Here is a 10,540-nt window from a genome sequence, read left to right on the forward strand (position 1 = left end):
CTACCAGCCTATTCATCTAGATACAATGCCGCTCATCTAAAGTGTTGTGTTTTTTTTTGTTGCCAGACCAATGGCTCCACAGCAACAGTGGACTGACTGGGCAGAGAGGTTAGGAAAGCGACAGTAAAGGCCAGTTAATGATGCTGAGTGGCATGAGGAGAGAACGCCAGGTTTCTTAGCAACAGTTCCTCTTCTCTGCTGACACCAGTAACGGCTGGAATAAACAGATTTTGATTTGTGTGTGTCTGTGTGAGCAGATATGTGTGTTTGCCTATAAAAAAAAAGAAGAAAAAGCTGGCATTCGAGAGCGGAGTGAGTAAACACGTCCGCCACAGAGGGCGCCATGTTGCCATAACACATTCTGAAGCACAACATTTGCATTAAGGTCACAGAGGACCTTTGACCTCTGACCTTTGACCTCCAAACTCCCTTCAGATCTGCCTTAAGTCACAGTCAACAGATTCTCCTCTCCACTCTACCTCCCAGTAACATGGACCAGTCAGAGCCTCTCTACACAAAAGCTGCTGCTGCTTCAACCTGGATCATCAGGACAAAGGACACACCTAACAAACACACACACACCGTCCTCTTCACTGTCCTCTACAAAGATCACAGCCTCCATCTGTAGAGAGAAGGAAACAGAGAACAGGGGAGATAAATCAGTGTTTCCAGAGACTCAGTTCATCAGCACATCCAGTAAAAAGAGCAGAAGTGGAGCAGCTGTGTAGTGTAGCCAGCTTCCTCTCAGCTCTCATGTTAACGTATTGGAGTGAACACAATGAGCTGGAAGCTCACACACCTGCAAAGAGTTTTAGCATCAAGTCTATTTACTCTGCAGACTCAAGTCCACAGTGGAAATAAAGAGCTGAGAGTCATGAAGCTTCATTTCCGCACAGAGAGTTTAGTGATGGATTTACTGCTGTTCCATTTAAAGACAGAGTCTGTGTGTGTTGATGAACATCTGATCTGATTCTCAAATATAAACCAACAAACATGGAGGCTGTCACTGACAGTCCCTGACGGATGGACACATATACAGATGTGATGATGGACTTCAGCACAGCTTCTGGTCTCTATAAAGACCACATGGTTCCAGATGGACTGATGCTTTTGGGTGCTCTGATTGGCTGACTGACCTCAGAGTCTCCAGTCCACAATCTGGACTCTTCACAAGATCACACAGATCCTTCAGGTCTGAATGCCACAGGTTGTTTTCACTCAGGACCAGGCTTCTGAGATGGGAGGGGTTGGACTTCAGAGCTGAGGCCAGAGAAGCACAGCTGATCTCTGACAACCTGCAGGACCTCAACCTGAATAAAGAATAAATCACATTCACTCTATGGAGAAACACAGCAATTTTACCTTGCCTTTTTACTATGTGACTCAAAACCCATCTGCTTAGACCTGCTTCCCTCTGACCACAACTGCAATGTCTATTGTAAATTGTATTTTATTGTCTTTTATTAACAGACAGTGAACTGACCCCAGAGTCTCCAGTCCACAGTCTGGACTCTCCAGAAAACCACACAGATCCTTCAGTCCTGAATCCTGGAGTTCATTGTAGCTCAGGTCCATGTGTCTCAGATGGGAGGGGTTGGACTTCAAAGCTGAGACCAGAGAAGCACAGCTGATCTCTGACAAACTGCAGCGACTCAACCTGAATAAAGAATCAATCATGTAGATGAAATCATTGATAATTCAATCAGATGTGTCCCAATCAATGAGATTCTCTCTAACAAGAGCAGAGTGACTTTGTCCTTCTGTTGCTGTGGATCATCATCATGTCAGCCTTCTACACACATCATCCACATGTCACCACAACATTCACACACCTGTTCATGACAACACATTTTCTTGGACATTTTCTACAGTTCATTTAAAAACCTGAGTCTTCTGACTGTGACAAATATGAGTGTGTGAGCTCTGATTCATTCATTCATTCAAGATGAATGGATTCAAGTTATGTATGAAGATAAACCTGGTTCAGTTGTGGATTAAAGATATAAGATCTACAATAGTAACAGTGAACTGACCTCAGAGTCTCCAGTCTACAGTCTGGACTCTCCAGAAAACCACACAGATCCTTCAGCCCTGAATCCTGAAAGTCCCAGTTGTCACTCAGGTCCAGCTCTCTCAGATGGGAGGGGTTGGACTTCAGAGCTGAGACCAGAGAAGCACAGCTGATCTCTGACAAACTGCAGTGACTCAACCTGAATGAAGAATTAAAGATGTGAGTTTAGGAGACAAAGTTCCTGCTTGAAACCGTTCAGTGTTTCATCATCTGTTCAGAGCTGCAGAAGGTTCAGAATGTACAAGTTTAGAAAATGGAAAATCCAAACACCTGAACTCAACAGGATGCAGCTTAAAAACAATCAAAAACACAGTTCTCATTAATATTAATGACAACATGCTTCTGCTTCAATAAAGATGCAGTGACTTCAGCTCTTAAACTCTTCCAGCTCCACCAGTGGCTCCATCTATACAAGCTCACGTTGTTCACATTACTTTCAGATTCTACTAAAGATCCTCAGGTTTTTACAGAGAACAGACATGTCAGGCTGAACTTTGGAGGAAATGTGAGCAAATTTAAGCAAATATAAACAAATATAAACAAATATAAACAAATATAAACAAATATAAACAAAATGACCTATTGTGTGGAAAGGCAGAGCCACAGAGACATGGTGTACTGAGTTTAAGCATTTAATGCAGTAAAACTTCATGAAAGTGTTTAAACAAACAGATAAAGAACTTGAAAATTTGGCGTCTTGGGTGTAAATATCAGCCTAATGTCTGCACTTTACTGTCACCACAACTTTCACATCATATTCATCTTAGCACACAACTAAAAAAATGGTATCTGACCCCAGAGTCCCCAGTCTACATTCTGGACTCTCCAGAAAACCACACAGATCCTTCACTGCTGAGTCCTGCAGGTCGTTGAAGCTCAGGTCCAGGTGTCTCAGATGGGAGGGGTTGGACTTCAGAGCTGAGACCAGAGAAGCACAGCTGATCTCTGACAAACTGCAGTTCAACAACCTGAATAAAGAATAAATCATGTTGATCAAATCATTGGTAATCCAATCAGATGTGTCCTAATCAATGAGCTTGTTGGTGTCAACAAAGATTCATAACACACTGCTGAGCTCAGTCACATCTGTCATTAGAAGATAAAGATCAAATCAGACATGTTGGACCAAAATCCTCTTCATCGTTGAAGTGTTTACATGACCTTCATCTCCCTGTCCTTTGTAGCTGAGTAGGTTTGTGTTATTAAATCATGTTAAAGGAGAGCTTCACATTTCTTGACATAAACCAACAGTCAGATGTCAGATGGAGATATAAGGAGTAGTTGGTGGCAGTCATCCTTCCTGTGGTCCACACTGACTGTGAAGTGGTCTCTTCCTAACACAGCTACACTGTCAGAAATGACTTGAAGAGTTCAGCTGAGTCTGAGTCAGACACATCTTTGAGTTACTGTCCCTCCACAGAAGCTCAACCAGGAACTCAGACTGCTGAAGCCTCTTATTAGTTTGTCCTCCATCTCACAACACTGGAGTCAGGTGATAAGGGGACGGAGTCGGCTGCATTTCGTCACCACTTGATGGCACTAAATCCTACACACTGCTCCTTTAAAGAAAGAAAAATTAAACCACTAATTTGCACTGACTGATGATGTTGATCATGTCTGGACTTACAGAGCTTTTCTGCAGTTGCTCACAGCTGGGATCAGTCTCCATCGTCCCTCCAATGATGTGTTGTACTTGTTCAGGTCCAACTCATCCAGAACCTCCTCTGACATCTGCAGCATGTGGGCCAGAGCTGAGCAGTGGATCAGAGACAGTTCCTTCTGTGATCTGTTCTCTGACTTCAGGAACTCTTGGATCTCCTGATGCACCGAGAGGTCGTTCATCTCCATCAGACAGTGGAAGATGTTGATGCTTCTGTCAGGAGAGATTTCATTAGCGTTCATCTGCTTGAGGTTGTTGATGGTTGTCTGGATTGTTTCTGGTCTGGTCTCTGTCTGACCCAGTAGGCCTCCTAAGAGTCTCTGACTGGACTCCAGGCAGAGGCCATGAAGAAAGCGAACAAACAGGTCCAGGTGGCCATTTTTACTGCTCATGGATTTTTCCATTATCATCTTCAGGAAGACACTAAGCGGTTGGTCACTACTAATGATCTTTATTAAGTACTTTAAAATCTTGAGAAGAAAGTTTCTGTTTGAGTCCCCATGTTTGTAGACCTCTCCCAGGAAGCCCTGCAGTACCTCTGTCTTCCTGTTGGTGTAACAGTGGAACATGTAGACTGCAGCCAGAAACTCCTGAATGCTCAGATGAACAAAGCAGTAGACTGTTTTCTGGAAGATCACACTCTCTCTTTTCAAGATCTCTGTACAAACTCCTGAGTAAACCAAGGCGTCTGTGACATTAAGACCACACCGCTCCAGGTCTTCTTGGTAAAACATGATGTTTCCTGTCTCCAGATTTTCAAACGCCAGCCTCCCCAGCTTCAGAAGAACTTGTCTGTCAGCCTCTGTCAGCTCCAGTGGACTCATTTCATGTCTCTCATCATACTTGCGCTTCTTCCTCTTTGTCTGAACCAACAGGAAGTGTGAGTACAGGTCAGTCAGGGTCTTGGGCAGCTCTCCTCTCTGCTCTATAGTCAACATGTGCTCCAGAACTGTAGCAGAGATCCAGCAGAAGACTGGGATCTGACACATGATGCTGAGGCTCCTGGACATCTTGATGTGTGAGATGATTCTGTTGTACAGCTCTTCATCACTGGATCTCCTCCTGAAGTACTCCTCCTTCTGGGCGTCGGTGAAGCCTCGCACTTCTGTTACCCTGTCCACACACGTAGGAGGGATCTGATTGGCCGCCGTGGGTTGGGAAGTTATCCAGACCAGAGCCGAGGGAAGCAGATTCCCCCGGATGAGGTTTGTCAGTAGCACGTTGACTGATGACTTCTGTGTGACGTCAGACACGGCCTCCCTGCTGTTGAAATCCAGTGAAAGTCTGCTTTCATCCAGGCCATCAAAGATGAACAAGACCTTACAGACAGCGAGCTTCTCTGCTGTGATCTTCTGTAATGTTGGATGGAAAACATGGAGCAGCCTGAGGAGACTGTACTGCTCATCTCTGATCAAGTTCAGCTCCCTGAACGAAAGCAGAACCAGCAGACTCACATCTTGGTTTTCCGAGCCCTCAGCCCAGTCCAGAGTGAACTTCTGCACTGAGAAGGTTTTTCCAATGCCAGCGACGCCATTGGTCAGGACGACTCTGACACGTCTCTGTTGCTCAGGTAAGGCTTTAAAGATTTCGTGGCACTTGATTGGAGCATGATGGAGGGTCTTCATCTTGGAAATGGTCTCAAGCTGCTTCACCTCATGTTGGGTATTAACCTCTTCACTCTGTCCCTCTGTGATGTAGAGGTCAGTGTAGATCCTGTTGAGGAGGGTTCCACTTCCTGTTTGATCAGTTCCTTCAGTCACACGTTCACATCTCCTCCTCAGACTGATCTTATGTTCATCTAAAACCTCCTGCAGACCATCTGCTGAAAGAGAAAAAACAATGTCAGACTAAAGAAAGACAATCTGAGAGTCTGCTGATTTTTTTCATAAGCTCCATAAAAACTAAAGACAAGCAAAGAAAAGTTTTTTCATTTTGTGCTGTTTCTAATCATCTTCATTGCCAAAGCTGTATGACAGAACAAATGATACTGTATAAAACCACAGCTCCTGTTTTCAGACATGATACCATCAGCAGACACAGCAACAGTCTTACTTTGTACAGTGCTGCTCTGATTGGCTGTCTGCAGTCCAGGTCCTGATCTGGGTCTCTGTCCACACTGGGGACAGGGGGAGTCTCCTGAAGAACCAGACTGGTCCCGATATGAGCTGATGCAATGTCTGCAGAACCAGTGTCCACAGCTGGTAGAGACTGGATCCTTCAGGACGTCCTGACACAAAGTACAGCAGGACAGCTGCTGGTCCACAGAGACACCAGAACTCTTCTTCCTTCTGTGAAGACATTTCTTTATAACTAAAATGTCACAGTCACAGGTGGTTGTTTGTGTTCTGATTGGTTGCCAGTCTCAAGTGGTCGGGTGTTAAGTGTCTGTCCATCTATAGATCCAGCTGTGGAGCTGGAAATCACCTACTCTCACAGCAACTGACACGAATAAAACAGGAGCATGAGAATGTTGTGCTTTATTTATCTGGTGAACAGAGTGTGTCTGTATGTTTCTGTGTGTCCACAGAGTTTTATGGATCTGGTCCCTGGTGTCTCCTTCAAATATGTCCAACAACTGAATCATCTTCAGGTCAGTTCACAGTAGAAAAAGTGTCTTACTTTGTGTCTGAGGGTCCAGGTTCAGCACTGAAATCTGGCAGAATAAATGTATTGGACTGGTCACTCTTCATAGAGGGACAGATGGATCCTGGAGACTCTGGTCTGTCCTCTGCCTCCACACAAACACTCATCTTCTGGACTTCAGTCGGTCTGAGAGGGAAACCAGTAAAAACTGACCGTGAGCTCAAAAACACAGGAATCGGGACTAACAAGTCTTTTCGAGAGTCACATCTAAAAACACTAAACAAACACCACACACAAGTATGCCAACACACAAGCACGCACACACGCACACACTCACGCACACACACAGTCAAAGCAGGCAGCTCTCCACCTGCTCAGTTTCCTTTCAGTCTGTACTCGTTTTCTTGGGTTAGTTGTGGATTTAATGTGAATTATTCAGCTCATCACTGCTGTGTCAAACTGTTCACTCTGCCTGAGGCAACAGGAAGTACCACACGCCACGCAATTTCCTCCTTCTCAGCCCGTCTCTTTGTATGGACAGACTGTCCTAACTCTTCTTCCCTCTACAGTCCACAGGGACAAAACTGACTCAGAGACTTTGACAGTAAAGTGAGAATAATGTATGAACACTCACCCTGCCTCAGCCTTCAGGTTTCCTCCTTCTGCTCTGTTAAAATGGAGTCAGAGCTCAGTGACTGGATACTTTCACTTTAATGTTTACTGCTCCTGCACATATCTGGATCACGTGATCAGTGATGCTCCTCCCCTCTCTGTTTACAGGAAATCACATGAGTCTGTGTGTGTGAAGGAAGGAGGTATGCCTGACCACTGTCTCCTACCTGAACTCACCTGTTTTGACACCATGGTTCTCTGGTGGCCTTAAAGATGATAGTCAAGTCCTGGAGAACCTCTCTCCAGCACTCACCCACACTGCTTTGCCTTCAAACTTGAGGGCTGCACCGGCAATGGTCCTTTCCACCTAAGAGACAGAGACACTTTCTCCAGAGATTTGATTAGAACAAAATCATCTACATGAAATAACTGAACAGGCTCCTCTGATGGTTGTAGGAGTCTGTGTGACACCTGCAAATGAAACTTTCTCAGAATCTCTGGAAGTCTCTCAATATACTCTGTCACATATTCATCTGTCCAAAGCAGAGTAGTGTTGTTTACATAAAAATAACTATGTGGCTTTTACAAACCCACTACATAGGCTAACATTTTTTTCCTCTTATGTAGAATAATCCTCTAACTCCATACCCAACCATTCAAATACAAGACAAAGACTGGAAAATTGCCCTCTCTAGGTGTTTGTGTGTTGTTAAAATTGAAGGAACTTAGGTGTGTTCGTGCACTTCAGTGGATGAAGCCTTCATCATTTACTTTGTGCATCTGTGTTCAAAATGCTCAAAGAGGACTTTTACACTTAAGAAACTGATTCAGCATATTGGATTTGTACAAACCTCATTTCACCATAACCTGTGGGGTAAGTAACTGCCAGTCTGCTTTTCCCCAAGTATCACTCTTTTAGGCGGCATGTTTATCGAAAACACAAGGATAATATTGCTAACTGCTCTGAGGAACCTCAGGAACATTTTGAAGAACACACACAGAAGCTTAACACGCACACAGCTGTCCACACCACCTAGTACGGACAATTTGCTTGACAGTGTGCAAGCTCATTTGTTTAGCTAATCAAAAGCATTTGTTTGCTAGTTTACATCTCTGCCAGGTGACCTACAGAGCACTCTGAAACTAAACCAAAGTTTTGTAGGTGTCCGGTTTCAAAGTGCTTCAACGTGTATCATACCTATCTGTCAGAGGAGTCAAATATGGCTGAAAGCCAGGTCTCGGTGAAAATTAGACACTCTTTTTTTCCCCCCATTGTGTTGTAATCCTGGCTCTTAGCTCGCTGCTGTCTTCCAGGCACCGCACGTTAGCAAGCAAGAGGCTAGGCAGCGGTGGTGTTAGCCTAGCATGGAGCCCTCCCCTCTTGCGTCGCTTGCGTTTATGTTTCGGTCCTGGGGTCAGCTCGCTCACTCACGGTCGGGGCTGTGTGAGATGGCGAAATCCAGCAGTGCCTGTCTGTTGTATGTTAGCAGTGTGTGGCATTTGTGTGCTGCAAGAAAAACCAAAAAGCACTATAAATGCAGCAGGTGCCTTCGGTTTGTTTTCCTTTTAAATCCACAGGCGATTTCTGTAGTCGTCTTGTGGCAACTCAGACCTAAAAATCACTTGTTTGTGGTTTCTTGGTTTCTGTTTAGCGCTTTAGTAAACCTGTTTTGTGTGTGTGTGTGTGGGCGCGCATGTGTGCCTGACTGTGTGTATACATACCCTGCATGTACGGGGACGGCATCTGTAGTAGTAAGAGCATGTTCTCTCACCATACCAGACCAACACACTTCAATTCTCACCACACATTCAGACCCAGACACACATTAGTGAAAGCATACTTCATACCAGAGGTGTCCAAACTGTTCCACAAAGGGCCGTGTGACTGCAGATTTGTGTTCCAACCAAGCAGCAGCACACCAGACTTGACTCATTTAATCAAATGATCTCAGTCTTCAGACAGTTGATTGGTCAAACTGTGTGTTCTTGATTGGTTGGAACAAACACCTGCAGCCACATGCCCTTTGTGGAACAGTTTGGACACCTGCTTTGTATATACAGTAATTGTAGCATGTACAAAAGTTTAGGCACTGTAAAACACTCAGATATTAATTAACTCATTAGGCCTTAATTGACTCATCAGTTCTTGTAAGGCAGGTCAAAAATTGTCATTGTTTGCTGATGATATTTCCAGAGCTGAAAAATTCTCTGACTCTTCACACCTTGTGGTGGCACTCAACAAGCAGGGGCTCCTCTAAGCAGCTGACTGAGGCTTTAAAATGGAGCTAATTGATGCCTACAAAGCAGGGAAGGCTATAAAAAGACAGCAAAGTGCTTCCAGCTTGAAATTTTCACTGTCTGAAATGTCATTAAGAAATGGCAAGTAAGAGGAACTGTGAAAGTCAAAGTCAAGATCTGGAAGACCAAGAAACTTTCACATAAAAATGCACGTCTGCTTTGCAGAAAAGCAAAACAAAATGCCCGCATGACTGCAAAGGAGCTGCAGGAAGGTTTAGCTGACACAAGAGTGTCAGCTGTGTGCAAACTGGGTGTATTCCATCATTTGTTTTCACTTCAAAACAAAATATTAGGTGTGCCCAAGCTTTTGCCCACACTTGTATACTACTTCCAACAGTCATTAGTTCAGTTCACTGAATTTCCACTGTTTAGCAACTCCTCTTTGTTGACATCAAACTCACTGTAAAAATATTCTGAAAATCTTTTATAACAGTCAAGAGCACAGTCCTACCTTTGCTCCTCTCTGTTCTGAGTTTTTTTGCTGGTGTGTGGTGCCTTTGTGCTTACACCTGGAGTTACGCTTTGATTTGTGACACATACAGACCGTCACATTTTTGTTTGTGCGCATGCTTGGATGTTTTTACAATGTGCACATGAATCTGAGTGTGTGCTGGTGCCTCTGCACTGTCTTGACATGAACAGTGTAAGAGAAGTATTTCAGACACAGAACACATGCAGGTGCATTGCACCATCTTCAGGTGAGACACGATATCTTCTGTTTCTTCCCTTTACAAAGCAGAGGGAAAGGTTTGTTTCACCAACTCTGGATCCTGCAGCCACAACACTGACAGCCCACTGGTTTGATTTATGCAAAACTAATGAGCAGTAGCCTGAATTATTCTTAATTCAGTTTTGAGCTGAAAGGAGGGACAGGGAACCTTTCAAACTACTACTCATTTTGTTTCTTAGCTTAGGAAATGAAATGAAACTGCTCACTCCTTATCCTGCAAAGAGCTTAAAAATTAGAGATTCAACCTAGATATGTGTGACCATCTTAAAACAAATGAAGCACATAATTTATGTGATACATGTACCTGTCTGCTCAGTGAAACTCTGGTGACATCTACCGTCTAAAACCAGTACTGCATATCATATTTTTTATGATTCATTTATAAAGGCCCCAAGGCCAACAAAACACCATATAAAAGTTCAATAAGTAAAATATGATTGTAATTATTACCTTCACTGCCATAAACCTGTATGTACAGCTTGCTCAGTGACCAACTGCAGGTCCTTCAAGAGCATGAGCATGATGACCCATGAAATATTAACATTAACAAAGACAGATGAGCTTGTGAGTGCCCAATAACACTCAC

At 43.9% G+C, this 10,540-nt stretch overlaps 1 protein-coding gene across 4 annotated transcripts; it reads right to left on the reverse strand.

Moving 5' to 3' along the window:
* Positions 1-469: 469 nt before the first annotated feature.
* On the reverse strand, positions 470-8,582 carry LOC121198444 (NACHT, LRR and PYD domains-containing protein 5-like). Of its 4 annotated transcripts, XM_041062603.1 has the most exons (8): positions 7,164-8,582; positions 6,949-7,084; positions 6,351-6,500; positions 5,784-6,019; positions 3,699-5,553; positions 2,866-3,039; positions 2,034-2,210; positions 470-622 (listed from the first exon to the last, which is right to left on the reverse strand). In XM_041062603.1, exons 3-8 carry the CDS (start codon positions 6,479-6,481, stop codon positions 610-612), a joined length of 2,586 nt encoding a protein of 861 aa, XP_040918537.1. In that variant the 5' UTR covers positions 6,482-6,500; positions 6,949-7,084; positions 7,164-8,582; the 3' UTR covers positions 470-609. The 4 variants fall into 4 exon arrangements, 3 of the variants coding, with proteins under 3 accessions (XP_040918537.1, XP_040918538.1, XP_040918539.1); XM_041062604.1 differs by lacking the exon at positions 470-622 and having other exon boundaries at positions 2,073-2,210; positions 2,866-2,989; positions 7,164-8,580; XR_005896337.1 differs by lacking the exons at positions 470-622; positions 2,034-2,210 and adding an exon at positions 3,233-3,630 and having other exon boundaries at positions 3,006-3,039; positions 7,164-8,580.
* Between the last annotated feature and the right edge of the window lie 1,958 nt (positions 8,583-10,540).

Source organism: Toxotes jaculatrix, chromosome 18, assembly GCF_017976425.1.
Source record: "Toxotes jaculatrix isolate fToxJac2 chromosome 18, fToxJac2.pri, whole genome shotgun sequence".
NCBI lineage: Eukaryota > Metazoa > Chordata > Actinopteri > Toxotidae > Toxotes > Toxotes jaculatrix.